The 18,056-nt window shown below is 39.5% G+C and overlaps 1 protein-coding gene across 6 annotated transcripts in view; it reads right to left on the bottom strand.

Annotated features, from left to right (window-relative positions):
• Positions 1-17,781, bottom strand: part of RUS5 (root UVB sensitive protein (Protein of unknown function, DUF647)) — an 81,727-nt gene extending 63,946 nt beyond the window's left edge. For 4 of the 6 annotated variants that reach the window (XM_077365744.1, XM_077365748.1, XM_077365750.1 and 1 more), the window contains exon 1: positions 17,516-17,781. In XM_077365744.1, the coding sequence (XP_077221859.1) occupies positions 17,516-17,673 (158 nt within the window). In that variant the 5' untranslated portion in view covers positions 17,674-17,781. The remainder of the gene's footprint in view (positions 1-17,515) is intronic. The other 2 variants (XM_077365747.1, XM_077365745.1) reach the window with 2 other exon arrangements.
• Positions 17,782-18,056: the final 275 nt, after the last annotated feature.

The raw sequence follows: 18,056 nt of genomic DNA, 5'->3' as shown, positions 1-18,056 counted from the left end.
TCTTCTCATCCTGGATAGTGCTCATATTTCTATTTCTGCTATGTCTTTCCATCGGAGCCACAGTATCATGGCCAGGCCCATCGGTTGATTCGCCCTCTATATTGTTTATCCTCTACCGTCGTTGTGGTTGAGACTTGAGCGTCTCTATCTATTTATGTCGTCATGGATCCTCATGATAGTTAGCCTCATACTCTCGGATCGACCTCTTCATCTTCGTCTACCATCTCTAGTTCTTCCTCTTCTGTAGAGGTTACTTTCCCACAGATGACTTCCGTCCCACTTGACGGGTCCCACCCTCGCATGCCGCTCTTTATGCGGCTTCATGGGTCTAGTACCCCTTCCATTGGCACTTCTATTCTTGGCGCGTATCTTGGTAGTGATCATTCTAGCCGTGGCGATGGTTGCTTTGCCAGAGGTCCGGGCCGTCGAGGCCGTGTTCGCAGTCGTGGTTCTATAGGCGGTTGTGTCGCTGTGGGCGTGGACACCCTTACTTCCATCCCCCAACTCTGCTCACATCACATCTGCCAGCCTCCCCGGTGCCTCTACATTCTCCTCTGCTGGCCCAATAGCACCTGATGATTGTGTTCTTGTCTCGAGGGCCGACTATGATGAGTTTTGCGCCTACGTGAGCACCGTCGAGCCCCTACTGCATTGTTTGCTCAGCACAGTATTTCACCTACTTCTTTCCTCACTACCTCCAGCTATTGGATCATCGATTCAGGGGCCTCCAACCATATGAAGGATAACTCAGCCTCCCTTCATTCCTTTAAGCCCTTTCACTCCGCCTCACATACAGTTACTTTGGCCAATGGGACCATTGCACGTATTTATGGTATTGGTATTATTTCTTCTCACTCCAGTCTTCCCTTGTCCTCGGAACTTTGTGTTCCTCAGTCACCACTTAATTTACTTTTTGTTAGCCAAATTACAAAGAATCATACTTGTTCTATCTTGATTCGGGCCGTGTGGTGGATGGTCTTTATCGTCTTGATTGCATCCCTCGTCCTGCTGCTTTGCATACATCAGTAGATCATTATCAGTGGCACTACCGTCTCGGTCATCCCTCACTCCAAAAGCTTCTGCAATTATCCTTTATTCCTAGTCTTGTTCCTTCTTTCCAATGCGAGTCACGTGAGCTTGGGAAGCACCGTTGTGTGCCCTTTCCATCTCGAGTTCTTAGTCGAGCCTCCACTCCCTTTGAATTAGTGTGTTCTGATATATGGAGTCCCTCCAGGATCACGTCCCTTTCTAGTTATCAATACTTTGTCATTTTTGTGGATGATTTCTCCCGTATGACCTGGTTATTCTTACTTAAAGACCGCTCTGAGGTCTTTAATGTTTTCCGCACATTTCATGCGGAGATCACTACCCAATATACTTCTACTCTTAAATGTTTGCGCACTAATAATGCTAGGGAGTACTTCTCTGTTGTTTTTCACGATTTCCTATCTACCCATGGCATTGTTCTCAGTCCTCTTGCGCCTACACCTCTCAGGAAAATGGTGTTGCTGAGAGGAAATTACGATACCTACTTGATATAGCCCCCACCCTTCCCTTCCAGATGCGGGTTCCTCAATTCTATTGGAGCGATGCCATCCTCACGTAATGTTTCTTGGCCAATCGGCTTCTTCTTCTGTTTTAGATGGTATCTCCCCTTTCTCGGTTCTACACCCTCAAGGTGATCCCTTTCCCCTCACTTCACGTGTCTTTGGTTGTGTTTGTTTTGTTCACAACCTCTCACCAGACCTGGATAAGTTGGCTCCTCAGGCGGAGCGGTGTGTCTTTCTCGGGTACTCTCACACCCAGAAAGGCTATCGTTGTTATAGTCCTCGACTACAGCGCTTAGTTGTTTCCGCCGATGTCACATTCTCTGACTCTGTCTCCTACTTTACTGCTAGTGCTGCGAGTAGTCCCATTGTATCTGACCCTCAAGTTCCTCTTCCCCTTCCGGTCCTACCTGATCCAATTGCGTTCTCTTCTCCACCATTAGAGGTATCAGTGGCTCCTCTTGTGTCGGATTCTGCAACATGACCGGTCTCAACTCCTCCCCCTCCAACTCCTACGAGCTGGGAGAGGAAGGGGAGCCGGAGTCGCGGCGTTTGAGGTCAGATGCCCATCACTCTGCACCCGAGACATCGTCTTCTCAACCGGAGATACCGACTCCTACCTCTCAGGTACCTTCTCTTGCCTCTCCTGATGCCATTACAGATTCTCCTATTGCATCACGTACTCGGTCCTGTACGACCGCTCACCCTATTTCTTCTGTTGTTTCTTATGACCATCTCACCCCTATGTTTCGCAGCTTTGTCTTGTCCTTGTCTTCTCTTTCTTTGCCCTGGTCAGTACTAGAGGCTCTTGCTCACCCAGGCTGGCGTGCTGCTACGGAGACTGATATGGCCGCTCTTCAGGTCAATCACACTTGGGATTTGGTTCCTCTTCCTCATGGGGCTCAAGCTGTTGGCTGTCGTTGGGTCTTTGCCATCAAATATTTACCACATGGAACCGTTGAGCGCCTTAAGGCACGCTTAGTTGCCAAGGGATACACTCAAACCTTCAGGGTTGACTACACAGTGACCTTCTCACCAGTTGCCAACATTCCTTGTGTCAAAGTGCTTATCTCACTCGCTGTTAATCGAGGATGGCCCCTCTATCTGAAGGAAAATTAACCCCTTCCGACAAGATCGTTATGCGCAACAAATCAAAAATCGCATAGAACTTTAAATTTTTCTTTTCGATCTTGTAATTGCCCAAGATCCTAGAGTCTAAAATAGTTAATTATGTTAATTATGTTAATTAAACATAAAGAAATACCTCTTTGAATAAGAAATCAAGAAACCACGCTGCTTGATCAACTGCTCGAACGATTCGATCGTTCTGAATGCCCCAACCCCGCAAGTCGAACCGATGGATTCTTTTCTTTGCACCGTTGATCGTGGATGTGGATAATACTTATTCACTTCTTTAAGGTCTGATCTAATTAGTACCTTCGTTGTAGAGATCAACGAATTGAATTGGAAACCTTTTTCATTGAAACTATGGAGTGAAAATTCCAACAATTGGAAAATAGATGGAGGGAGAGAGAGGAAACCATTTCTCTAAGAGGGGAGGAGAGGAGGACGAATTTCCAAGGTGCATTACTCTTGAAATTCATTCAGCCCTTGTTCATTTATAGAAAATAGAGTTTTAGTTTGATAAATCCTTGTTTCTCTCTCCCAATTCCTATCCAATTGAGAAAAGAACTTGAATTGAGACTCCTCGAATGAATGGGACTCTCCCAAACGTCTTAGGCTGTGTGGAGACACCCAAGATACATAGGAGAACATGTATTGAAGTCTCTCTCCGGCCCTTGTGGCCTTATCTCATAAGAGTTGGTGTTGGAAACAAATTGCTTACTTTATAGATCCTACAATTTAGTAATTCTTATACAACAAGGAGTTTGAGTGCCACTCAAAGTCCTTGAACATTTGGGACTCCTTTCCCCAGCTCTCCAACTGTTTTGGGAGTATGGTTGGTCCCACAAACCTTATCCAAATGTGTAGCCATATCTAAGGTTTTAAATTTCGGTTTCGGTACCGATTTCGGACCCTACCGAAAATCCAAAATTTTGTAACATTTTTTTTAAATAAAAAATGGCATTTAATAGAAATTTCGAACCAAATTTACCGAAATTGCCGAAATTTCGGATTTCACGAAATTTGAAATTTTGGGAAATTTCCATTTCGGTCCCCACCAAAATCCGAAATTTCGGTCCGAAATTTCGAATTTCTGTCGAAATTTAAAATCATGGCCCTATCCTAATTCCCAATTCCGTTCTAATTCTACAAGTTTTGCAAAACCGGTTTAGGAATAACTATATCCTCAATTGGATTACACATTATTATGCTTATTATTAATCAAATTAATAATACATAATAATGTATAATAATTAAATAATTAAGTAACAAATTAATTAATTAATAACTCACATCCAATGGGAGTTATTTTGGCTCAAAATTGTCTTCGAAAAATTCTCTTACTGTCACTTATTACATACTTAACAAAGACATGTATATATACATATACCAACACACACACACACACACACACACAGATATATATATATATATATTTACTTAATTAATATCCATATTAATCTAACAGATCATATCCTTCTATTCAATTACATAAAATGCGGAACCCTAATCCGTTTGGGTGTTACCGGATCATTCGAGTTATGAGTGGGATCGTCGTAGGGATCTGACGGTCGATCCTGCAGAATCCAATGGTAGGCCCACTGCGATCACGCTCTGTAGTTAAACTACACTCGCATTAGGTCAGTGGCGTACATCGAGACGTAACCCTGAAGATGACTGTCAGATCATCTTACCCCTAATCACATCATGTATGTGCAAGTCCTTTCTTCGTAACTACATCTACTAAGTTGAGTCATACGGGAGGTGGACACATTTTACCCCCTTGGCCCACTCTTAGTATACCATTTTGGTCAAGCAATGTTCGGCCTCCAAATGCATTTGTAAAATCCTTTGAAAACTTTTTAATGCTTCATAAAATATTAAGATAAACCTTTTATCAAATTCGCCTGGCCAGGCTATTAATAGGCCTACCGCTTTGACAAAATTGTAGATGTTAATCCATAAATTTTAGGGCGAAGAATCCCTTGTTGAGTATCACTAATGGTCTCGAGGGTTTGCTCTAGGATATAGCTCTATCCGAATGTGACTCTAAACTAGAATCACTATGAGATGGACTAAGTGTTAGAGTATATGCCCAGAAAAGCCAGTAGAATGACATTTTCTAATCAATAAAGATTTATTTCATGACATGAATGGGTATTTACATTTATGAATGTGTGTGATGTGCTTATTTTATTGACACATGTTCGTCCTTAGGTAGCGTAGTAAAAATCCCATGCTCAAAGGATTCACAGATTCAAGGGAGCAAGGAGATATGGCATCTCGGTTCCATGCAAGCCTTAATAGTTCCCAGTTGGGAAAGAGACTCGACATCTCTTTCTGTATACAACTACCACCAGTATTGCCTACATGCAAATGTCGTGAGGTGACTTATCTCGGTCATCTGGGTAGTGGACCCTAAGCAAGAAGAGTGGGTGCGACGATTGGATCGCGCAACCGAACCGAATCAAATAAAGAACAACTTGTGGACAAGAAAGTATAAAGTTGTTCTTCCAGACAGGACCCTTCACATGTCGTTAGACCTGAGGGATCTTATTGGTCTGTCGGCCCATTCTAGGATGTTAGTCTATCTTATAGTGATTCTATTTTAGAGAAATATTCGGATAGAGCTATATCCTAGAGCTCGAGACCAATAGTGATACTCAATAAGGGATTCTTCGCCCTAAAATTTAAGGATTGACATCTACAATTTTGTCAGAGCGGTAGTGCTATTAAATAGCCTGGCCAGGCGGATTTGATAAAATGTTTATCGAAAAGTTTTATGAAACATTGAATTGTTTTCAAAAAATTTTACAAATACATTTGGAGGCCAAACACCGCTTGATCAAAATGGTATACCAAGAGTGGGCCAAGGGGGTAAATGGTGTCCACCTCCCGTATGACTCAACTCAGTAGATGTGGTTACGAAGAAAGGACTTGCACATACATGATGTAATTAAAGGTAACATGATCTGACGGTCATCTTCAGGGTTACGTCTCGATGGAGGCTACTGACCTAATACGAGTGCAGTTTAACTACAGAGCGAGATCGCAGTGGGGCCCACCATAGGGTTCTGCAGGATTGACTAATGGATCTCTATGACGATCCCACTCATAACTCGAATGACCCGGTAACATCCAAATGGATCAGGGTTGCGCATTTTATGTAATTGCACGGACGGATATGATCCGTTAGATTAATGTGGATATTAATTAAATAGATATATATATATATATGTTGATATACGTATATATACATGTCTTTGTTGAGTAAGTAACAAGAGACAATAAGAGAATTTTTCGAAGACAAATTGGAGCCGAAATAACTCCCATTGGATGTTAGTTATTAATCAATTAAATTATTAATTAATATATTATTTAATTATTGAATTATTATACATTATTATGTATTATTAATTTGATTAATAATAAGCATAATAATGTGTAATCCAAATGAGGATAGTTATTCCCAAACCGGTTTTACAAAAGTTACAGAATTGGAACGGAATTGGGAATTGGGATAGGACTACACACTTAGATAAAGTTTGTGGGGCCCACAACACTCCGAAATCAGTTGGAGAACTGAGAAAAAGAGTCGCAATTGCTTAAGGACTTTGAGTTGCACACAAACTCCTTGTTTGGATAAGAATTGTTAAATTGTAGGATCTACAAAGTAAGCAATTTGTTTCCAACACCGTCTCTTATGAGATAGGCCACAAAGGCTGGAGGGACGCATCCATACACATTGTCCCATGTATCTTGAGTGTCCCCATACAGCCTTGGAGGTTTGGGAGAGTCCCATTCACTCGAGGAGTCTCAATTCAAATTGGTTTCTCAATTGGATTGGAATTGGAAGAGGGAAGCAAGGACTTATCAAACCAAAACTCTACTTTACACAAAGTAGAGAGGGGAGAACGAAATTTCAAGTGTGGAATACTCAAAAATTCGTTCTCCCTTGCTTCCCCCCTTGGAAAAATAGTTTCCCATCTCTCTCAATTTCTCTTGCAATTGAAATAGTTTCAAAGAGAAAGGCTTCCAATCAATTACTCTATTCTCTACAACAAAGGTACTGATTAGATCAGACCTTAAATAGGTGAACAAGAGTTATTCATATCGACATAGTCCAAGCAAAGAAAGAGAATCCATCGGTTCAACTTGCGGGACAATCACAACCGTTCGAAGAGTAGATCAAGTAGCGTGGTTCCTTGATTTTTTCTTCAAAGATGTATTTATGTTTAATTAACATAATTAACTAATCAAGACTCTAGGATCTTGGGCAAAAGCAAGATTGAAAAGAAAAATCTAAAGTTATATGCGATTTTTGTTCTCCGTAGTGTTAATTAATCAACATATGGACTGTTTTGTAAAGATCTATAATTTCGATCTACTCATTGTGATTTTTTATCAGATCAACCTTGATGGTTAAAAAGTAGACTCGAATACGAGTCTAACGCATCACGAATCATCAAAATCCAATGAGCGGATTGGGAGATATGATTTTTACAAGTTAGGCCAAAAGTGTTGTCTTTTGCTGATTTTTATTTCGGGAATTACTTGTTTTATTTCAGAATGGCCCCAAATTTGTGAGAAAAATTTATTGCCTAAGATTAAATTTTTCAAACATTATTTCGGTGTATTTTAAGAATAATTAATAACTAATATGGTAGTCCGAATAATTTTTCTCCCACTTCAAATATTCGAAAATTATGCTTATTCTGAAAGGGCTCCCGAAAACCACTATTTTAGCTTTTCTCGCTCAAACGATTTCGTTTTTGCACGAAATTTTTTGTGGTGACTTCTGACATCATAAGGATTGATTATATCAAGTTTCTTTAGATGTCAGTAGTTTTACAGATGAATTAAAAATTATTTAATTTAATTTCAGCATGAGTTGATCTCTATTGGTGAAAATTGGGCAAAAATGATTATTCGACCTCTATCCATGCATGAGATGCATATGGATAATATTTGTGGATGTTTGTTATTTATTTTTATGGTTTGATGTTGCAGGAATGAAGCAATTAAAAGTCCGCAATGTAATAATTAAAGGTTTTATTGGTTTATGTACTTCCTCTAGGCAGTTGTGCAGACAACTGGTTTCCCATGGAGAATTTCTTTTGATGTATATATTATTTAGGCTAGTGTAGGACATTAGGGTAGTTTATTTTCATATTACATCAGAAGTAATGAAGAAATAAAATCGCTCTTGAGGTGGTCAATCGAAGAATCAAAGAACTTGGACATGACGGTGTTTCAAGAAGGCTATAGATGATGGCGGACCTCGATTCTATCGATTCACTGAAGGACGGACGCATTCTTTATGATTTTTACTGATCTAAAATACTTCATGTGATGAAGTATATCAGTACCAATACCATTGAAAAATCGCCTTGAGGTCGGCGGATTTTTCCTATTGCGAATAGCGAATAGTTGCCCAAATTTCACCCTTAATTTTGGAAATATGGAATTATGGAGATTAACTAACTCTAAAATAGTTAGTGGGAGAATCCCCATAAATCCAAGATGCCAAAATTAATATTATGGATTTGGTTGTTTTACTTTTCGGTGGTTTGGAAGTGTGATGGATGATTGCTTTTTCCTTTCCTTATGTATGTATTCCCATTGGATGGTTTGTTTTAGATGCATGCATAGGAATAAGTTTTTCCCACTTAAAAGAAACCCTCTTTATAAAATATTAAGTTGTAAATGGGGATTTAAATCGAAAGGATTAATCTCCATGGCCTTCCATAGCCATCTATTGGTTTGCTAGTTTAGAGAACAAGACGGTCATATGCCAAAGCAGAAGCCGATCTTGATTTTCTATCTAGAGTAACTAATAAATTCCTATAAGGTAAGGGATATTTGCAAAACACATTAGTTATATGCCAAAGCAGAAGCTAATATATTTTGTAAAATGATTCTGAGGCAGTGGGCTAAGCAAAGAGTGTTGATGCCTAAAGAATAGATACATTGCGATGCTTTGAGGCCAAAATCAAATCGGATATCATATTAATAATATGATGGATTGGATGAATCCACTCGTACTTAACAAAGTTGTTAATGAGCATCCGATGCCCATTGGAGAAATCATGCTATTTCTCTTGATTTATGTGTTTGAGGGCACATAAATGAGACAAGATATGGGCAATACCATTACAGATCAAAAACCCAGATCCAATGGTTACATGTCATGATAAATCTAAAATGGTTAATCTTGCTTAATTTATGCCTCATTTCCTTTGCATTAGATATGGCATCATTCAATCCATTGGCTAGGATTCTTGAGGACAACAAACTTACTGGTCCAAATTACGTGGACCGGAAGAGGAACTTAACCCTAGTGCTCACAACAGCAAAAGTTTATTGGGTCTTGATTTCTGAGGCACCTGAGTTGCCTGGTCCAGATGCTCCCCAGGATGTCAGGGACAGAGAGCCACAAAATGGCATAAAGATGACCAAATGGCTAAATAATATATCATTGGGTCGATGTCGAATGTGTTGCAACAACATGTCAGAATGGCTTCGTCCATAGATATTATGCACAATATTAGGGAGATGTTTGGAGAACAAAATCGCAGTGCCAGACAAATAGCGATAATGGCCTAGTTTCCACTAAAATGGTGGAAGGAACCCCAGTTAAAGATCACATGTTGAAGATGATGAGATATCTAAATGAGCTCGAAGTTTTAGGGGCCATGTTAGATTGGGAGTCGCAAGTCGACATGGTGTGAGCATCCTACCACCATCATTCAATAACTTTGTTATGAATTACCATATGAACAAACTGTCAATGACGTTGACAGAGTTGTTGAATCATCTTCAATCTACTGAGGATCTTTAGAAAAAGAATAAAAAACCCTATTTCTTAGTTGAAGCTAATGTAATCTCAACTCCCAAACCGAAAGGCAATGGAAAAAGAAAAGGTAAAGGCCAGGATTCTAAGAAAAATATTTCCAAGGTCAAGAACAAGAAAACTTTCAAGAAGAAGTCAACCAAGACCAATAATGCTTGCTTCCATTGAGAACAGGTTGACTAAGGGCGAACTCTACCTACATGTTAAAATAGATGCAATGGTTGCAGTCCAAGCTGTGGGTGATCTGCTACTAGCATTTTCATGAGGATATTTACATTTAAATAATTGTCTTTATGTACTTTCCATTAGAAGGAATTTGATTTCAGTTTCTAAACTTTTGATTGACAGTTATTTAATAACTTTTAATAAAAGTAGTATTTTTATCAAACAAGTTAATTCCTTGATCACAGAAGGTACATTAGTTGACGGATTATTTATAGTAAATGCTTTAGAAAATGCAAGTAATATTGAGGATATTCCTATTCAGAAAATTCCAAACCTCAAAAAGGCAAAGAATACGACCAATCCCACACATCTATGGCATCTTCGATTAGGCCATATTAACCTAGATAGGATTACAAGATTGGTAAAAGACGGTCCATTGGATTCTATCCAAGTGGAACCTTTTCCAACTTGTAAACCATGTCTTCAAGGTAAAATGACCAAAATTCTCTTCAAGGGCAAGAGTGGAAGATCCCAAGATTTGTTGAAGATTATACATAGTGATGTATGCGGTCCCATTTCTCATCCGGCAAGAGGAGGGCTCATATACTTCGTGACTTTTACGGATGACCATTCAAGGTACGGATATTTGTAACTTATGCGACGTAATTCTGAGACATTTGAAAAGTTCAAAGAGTTCAAGAATGAAGTAGAGAATTAGTTAAATAAAAGAATAAAGACTCTTCGCTCTGATAAAGGTGGAGAGTATCTCTCGGATGAGACCAGAATAAAAGAATGAAGTAGACCAGAATTGAATGGTGTTTCAGAACGTAGAAATAGGACTTCATTGGACATGGTCTGTTCTATGATAAGTTTCGCAGAAGCACCTCTATTTCTATGGGAATATGCCTTAGAAACGGCACTATATGTCTTAAATCGTGTCCCAACTAAATCAGTACCATCTACTCCATATGAGATATGTACAGGCAGAAAACCCTCACTGAATCATATGAGGATATGGGGGTGTTCCACACATGTTAAAAAGATAAGTGCTGATAAGTTAGAGATAAGAACCGAAAGGTGTATTTTCATTGGATATCCTAAGGAAACAAAGGGTTATATATTCTATAACCTAAGTGAGCAAAACTGTTTTGCAAGCAGGAATGCGGTATTTTGGAAGAAGAGTCCATCCAAGATACTGTCAAGAGGGACAGGATTGCCTTGGAAGAGCAACCTGAAACTCCAATGGAAAGAGAAGACACTGAGCAAGAGCCCACCATACCTATACAAACACTCCGACGTAGTAGAAGGGTCATCACACAACCTGATAGATTAGTCTACTTGAGCGAAAAATCTGATATGATTTCAGATAAAAATGATAATGATCTCCTTAACTACAAAGAAGCAATGTTAGACATCGATGCGGGAAAATGGATGGAAGCAATAAAATCCGAAATGGACTCCATGTACACTAATGGGGTATGGACTTTAGTTGATCCACCAGATGGCATTAAGACTATTGGATTCAAATGGATCTTCAAGAGGAAGAAAGGCCCTGACGGTAAGGTAGAGACCTACAAAGCAAGGTTAGTGGCGAAGGGATATAGTCAAAAGGCTGGAACTGACTATGAGGAAACCTTCTCACCGGTAGCCATGCTAAAGTCTATTAGGATTCTATTAGCTATCTCAGCACACTATGACTACGAGATATGGCAGATGGATGTCAAAACCGCTTTCTTGAATGGAAACATTCATGAGGATATCTATATGATCCAGCAAGAAGGTTTTGAAACTGCCGGAGAAGGAAGTTAGAAAGTGTGCAAGTTTAAAGCAAGCATCCCGTAGTTGGAATCTTTGTTTTGATCAAGCAGTCAAAGAGTTTGGCTACACACAAAACGTAGATGAGGGTTGTGTTTACAAAAAAGGTCAGTGGGAGTCCTGTGACATTTCTTGTTTTGTATGTAGATGACATTCTACTCATTGGGAATGATGCTGGAATGTTGTCTAATAAAAAAGTATGGCTATCTAGTACCTTTGCTATGCATGATTTGGGTGAAGCGTCTTATATCCTTTACTTTAAATTGTTTAGAGACCGTAGGAATAGGACACTTAGATTATCATAGGAAGCTTACATAGATAAGATACTGGTCAAGTATCATATGGCAGATTCCAAGAAAGGCTTAATACCTTTTAGGCATGGAATCAAGCTCTCTACGAAGATGTCTCCTAAGACATCTGAAGAGAAGGAAGAAATGAACATGATTCCCTACGCTTCGGCAGTGGAAAGCTTGATGTATGCCATGTTGTTTACAAGGCCAGATATTTGTTTCTCTGTAAGTATGGTTAGTAAATATCAATCAAACTCAGGTCCAAAGCATTGGACAGCAGTTAAGCATATCTTTTAGTACCTCAGAAGACCTAAACATTATTGTTTAGTATATGGAAGAGACGAATTAGTCGTTTCTGGATATACTGATGCGAATTTTCAGTCAGATGTCGACGACATGAAATCCTCATCAGGTTTTGTCTTCACCTTAGCTAATGGAGCAGTTTCATGGAGAAGTTGCAAGCAAGACTCCACGACTGAGGCGGAATACATCGCTGCGAGTGATGCGGCGAAGGAGGCGGTATGGCTGCAGAAGTTCATAAACGAACTTGGATTCGTGCCCTCTGTTGAGAGACCTATTACGCTGTATTGTGATAGCAGTGGGGCAATCGCTCAACCAAAGGAACCAAGGTCTCATCAGAAGTCAAAGAACGTCCTTCGCAAATATCATGTGATACGAGAGATTATCGACAGAGGGGATGTGGCCATAGCTAAAGTAGCTTCATTGGACAACTTAGCAGATCCTTTGACCAAGTCCCTTAGTCAAAAAGTTTTTGACAAGCATCTGGAAGGAATGGGTCTAAGATCATGCATGACTGACTTTGAGGGCAAGTGAGAGATTGTTAAAGTATATGCCCTGAAAAGCCAGTAGAATGACATTTTCTAACTAATAAAGATTTATTTCATGACATGAATGGGTATTTACATTTATGAATGTGTGTAATGTACTTATTTATTGACACATGTTCGTCCTTAGGTAGCGTAGTAAAAATGCCACGCTCAAAGGATTCACAGATCCAAGGGAAAAGGAGATATGGCATCTCGGTTCTATGCAAGCCTTAATAGTTCCTAGCTGGGAAAGAGACTGGACATCTCTTTCTGTATACAACTAGCACCAGTATTGCTTACATGCAAGTGTCGTGAGGTGATTTATCTCAGTCATCTGGGTAGTTGAACCTAAGCAAGAAGAGTGGGTGTGACGATTGGATCACGCAACCGAACCGGATCAAATAAAGAACAACTTGTGGACAAGAAAGTATAAAGTTGTTCTTCTAAAGTTGTTCTTCTAGACAAGACCCTTCACATGTCTTTAGACCTGAGGGATCTTATTAGTTTGTCGGACCGTTCTAGGGTGTTAGTCTATCTTATAGTGATTCTATTTTAGAGTCATATTCGGATAGAGCTATATCTTAGAGCAAACCCTCGAGACCAATAGTGATACTCAATAAGGGATTCTTTGCACTAAAATTTAAGGATTGACATCTACAATTTTGTCAGAGCGGTAGTCCTATTAAATAGCCTGGCCAGGCGAATTTGATAAAATGTTTATCGAAAAGTTTTATGAAACATTGAATTGTTTTCAAAAGATTTTACAAATACATTTGGAGGCCGAACACCGCTTGATCAAAATGGTATACCAAGAGTGGGCCAGCGGGTAAATGATGTCCACCTCCCGTATGACTCAACTCAGTAGATGTGGTAACATGATCTGACGGTCATCTTCAGGGTTACGTCTCGATGGAGGCCACTGACCTAATACGAGTGCAGTTTAACTACAGAGCGAGATCGCAGTGGGGCCCACCATAGGGTTCTGCAGGATTGACTAATGGATCTCTACGACGATCCCACTCATAACTCGAATGACCTGGTAACATCCAAATGGATCAGGGTTCCGCATTTTATGTAATTGCACGGACGGATATGATCCGTTAGATTAATGTGGATATTAATTATATATATATATATATATATGTCAATATATGTATATGTACATGTCTTTGTTAAGTAAGTAGCAAGAGACAGTAAGAGAATTTTTTGAAAACAAATTTGAGCCGAAATAACTCACATCCCATTGGATGTGAGTTATTAATCAATTAAATAATTAATTAATTTATTAATTAATTGTTTAATTATTATTCATTATTATGTATTATTAATTTGATTAATAATAAGCATAATGATGTGTAATATAAATGAGGAAAGTTATTCCCAAACCGGTTTTGCAAAAGTTGCAAAATTGGAACGGAATTGGGATAGGACTAAACAATTGGATACGGTTTGTGGGGCCCACAACACTCCTAAATCAGTTGGAGAGCTAGGAAAAAGAGTGACAATTGCTCAAGAAATTTGAGTTGCACTCAAACTCCTTGTTGAATAAGAATTGCTAAATTATAGGATCTACAAAGTAAGCAATTTGTTTTTAACACAAACTCCTATGAGATAAGGCCACAAGGGCTGGAGGGAGGCATCCATACACGTTCTCCCATATATCTTGAGTATCCGCACACAGCCTTGGAGGTTTGGGAGAGTCTCATTCACTCGAGGAGTCTCAATTCAAGTTGGTTTCTCAATTGGATTGGAATTGGGAGAGAGAAACAATGATTTATCAAACCAAAACTCTACTTCATATAAAGGAGAGGGGGGAATGAAATTTCAAGTGTGGAATACTCAAAATTTCGTTCTCCCTTGCTTCCCCCCTTTGGAAAAATAGTTGTCCATCTCTCTCTCTCTGTTTCTCTTCCAATTGAAATAGTTTCAAAGAGAAAGGCTTCCAAGCAATTTCTCTATTCTCTACAACAAAAGTAGTGATTAGATCAGACCTTAAATAGGTGAACAAGAGTTATTCACATCCACAATAGTCCAAGCAAAGAAAAAGAATCCATCGGTTCAACTTGCGGGGTCTGCGGCGTTTAGAACGATCACAACCGTTTGAGGAGTAGATGAAGCAGTGTGGTTCCTTGATTTCTTCTTCAAAGAGGTATTTATTGATGTTTGATTAACATAATTAACTAATCTAGACTCTAGGATCTTGGGCAAAAGCAAGATCGAAAAGAAAATTTTAAAGTTCTATGCGATTTTTGTTCCGCTGTGCACAGCAATCTTGCCGGAAGGGGTTAACCTTCCTTCACTAGGACCAATAAGATCCCTCAGGTCTAAGGAAATGTGAAGGGTCATGTCTGGAAGAACAACTTTATACTCTCTTGTCCACAAGTTGTTCTTTATTTGATCCGGTTCGGTTGCGTGATCCAATCGTCGCACCCACTCTTCTTGCTTAGAGTCCACTACCCAAAGATCGAGATAAGTCACCTCATGACACGTGCATGTAGGCAAGACTGGTACTAGTTGTATACAGAAAGAGATGTCCAGTCTCTTTTCCAACTAGGAACTATTAAGGCTTGCATATAACCAAGATGTCATATCTCCTTGCTCCCTTGGATCTGTGAATCCTTTGAGCATGGCATTTCTACTATACTACCTAAGGACAAACATGTGTTAATAAACAAGCACATCACACATTCATTAATATAATTACCCATTCATGTCGTGAAATAAATCTTTATTGATTTATAAATGTCATTCTACTGGCTTTTTAGGGCATATACTCTAACACTAACAGCTTGATGTCAAGAATGACGTTCTCCATAGTGACTTGACTAAGGAGGTTTATATGGAGCAACCTCCTGGGTATGTTGCTCATGGGGAGATGTCCTCCTCAGTATGCAGACTTCACAAGTCTTTATATGGGCTTAAACAATCTCCTAAAGCATGGTTTGGGCGATTCAGTGATGCCATCATGTGATTGAGCATGAGGCAATGTGCAGTTGATCACTCTATTTTTAGTCGTCATTCTGATGCTGAGCATGTCCTTCTCATAGTCTATGTGGATGACATTATCATTACAGGCAGCGACATAGCTGGTATACAGAGGTTGAAGGCCTTCTTGCAGAAAGAATTTTCAACAAAAGACCTTGGGCGTCTAAAATATTTTCTGGGGATTGAGGTAGCTTATTCTGGTAGTAGTCTCTACCTCTCTCAGAGGAAGTCTTTGCTATATCTGTTGGATGAGATTGGTTCTATGGGGATGAAACCAGCTGTTGTTCCCATGGACCCAAATACAAAGTTGCTTCCAGATGAGGGAAAATTGATGGATGACCCTGGCAGGTACGGTCAGCTAGTTGAGAAGCTCATTTATCCCACTGTTACTCATCCAAATATCTTATACATAGTTAGGGTAGTTAGCCAGTTTATGAGTGCTCCAAGCAAATCCCACTGGGCAGCAGTGGTTCAGGTTCTTCGCTATCTGAAAGGGGCGCCAGGGAAAAGCCTCCTATTTAAGAAGCATGGGCATGCAAGGCGGGAAGGATTTTGTGATGCAGATTGAGCACGGCCTCCAGCATATAGGAGATCCACCACTGGCTATTGCACTTCTGTTGCGATAACTCAGTGTCATGGCGAAGTAAAAAACAGGACATAGTTTCAAGTCAAGTGCAGAAACAGAATATCGAGCCATGTCACTTACGAGCAAGGTTTTAAATTTCAACCGAAATCCCAAATTTCGGGTTTCGGTGGAGAACGAAACCAAAATCATGAAAATCCGAAACACTACAAAATTTCGATTGAAATTCGTTTTTCCCGAAATTTCTGACCGAAATTCAAGGAAAATCCCAAAAAATGGAATTTTAAATTTTATTAATATCCTTCTGAAATTTCACTTCAAATTTCGGGCGAAATTACCGAAATTTCAACTGAAATTTTAGGAAAAGATAAAATAATATTTAATGGGTTTCACTTGATTTCAATCAAAATTCGAAATTGCAGTTTCGGAGAGGACCGAAATGCATTCGGAAACCGAAATTTAAAACCTTGCTTACGAGTGGAGAGCTTATCTGGTTGATATCTCTCCTATCAGAGATTGGTTTCACTTCACCTTCTCCAGCCCAGCTTTATTGTGACAATAAGGTTGCTATTCACATTGCTACCAATCCCGTCTTCCATGAGAGAACCAAGCACATAGAGGTTGATTGTCATTTCATACGCCAGAGAATCAAAAGGGCGAGATACACGTGTCCTTCACTCGATCAGTGGATCAGCTAGCTGATGTATTTACCAAGTCATTGGGTAAAGCTAAGCTAAATGATATTTGCAAGAAGCTAAGAATGTATGATATCTACATTCCAGCTTGAGGGGGAGTGATAGAAGGTGTATGTATTTGCCTAAGGGCATTATGGTCTTTGTACTCTTTCTCTTTAATATAAATACATAAGTGAGGGGGAGCATCTCCGTGACTCACTCTTTTTCTTTCATTCTCTTCTCTTCTTCTCCTCTCTCTACAGATACATTTTTCACTCACACAATTGGAACATGAATCATTAGAGAGATACACATATTATACATTTTTTAATATTTAATACAAAGTGTGTCCACCATTGATATGAATTATTAAAGCCCTGGCTGGAATTACAGTATTTATTATATACACCGGAGTGGGAGTGTCCAAAGTCCTTGAGGACCTGTTTGGATTGCAAGAAAAACATTTCTGATGGAAAATATTTTCCCAGGAAAACTTTTTCTTTCTACAATTTAGAGAGAAATGATATGATTATGATTAATTTAGAAGAATATCTTCTCCACTTCTACTTTTCCTTGACCCTAAATTAAAATAAGTTCAGATATGGAAAACAAAAAGAGAAGACGAAAGGATTGTTAAAAGGTAGAACATACCTACAATCGTCGTCCTTATCTTCTTCTTGGCCGTTGGATTCTAAAGAGGAGGAGCAGATCAAAGGGCTGAGATTTGTCTTCCTCTGTCTCGTCCTCGCACCAATGGTTCTTGTTTTCGAAGCAAATGTGGAAATGGGGAGATAGAGAGAGTAAGGCATCTGAGACTAAAAAAGGTGTAGTGTAAAGTACGGGTGGGCTTCAGAAATACGCTTAAAACGTTTGGTTTCAATGGGACGGAGAAAAAGTACTATAGACTGGTTTGTTAATTCGCGGAACAACAAAAATCGTGTCTCGCCTAAATCTCTGGCCCCTTATTCACGGCCACTGATATGAGCGCGAACATATTTTGATAAACTGCACGAACTCATCTCATCGTATACGTTTTAACCAAATGTCAAAGGCTGTTACAAGGGCAGTGATATTCCCTCGCCCCCCTTGTAAGATACAGCCGGTACAACACTACTAAACCACGCCCTCACTCTCCAACGTAAATGGTTGGGCCCCACAAGTAATTTGTTTAAATCTTTGAGCAAGGTCAGCC

This window comes from Tasmannia lanceolata, unplaced genomic scaffold, assembly GCF_043159265.1.
Source record: "Tasmannia lanceolata isolate RefF3 unplaced genomic scaffold, GAP_Taslan_0.1 ptg000023l, whole genome shotgun sequence".
Taxonomy (NCBI): Eukaryota; Viridiplantae; Streptophyta; class Magnoliopsida; order Canellales; family Winteraceae; genus Tasmannia; species Tasmannia lanceolata.
Note: the sequence above shows the minus strand (reverse complement) of the source record. Positions and strands in the feature narration are given on the sequence as shown.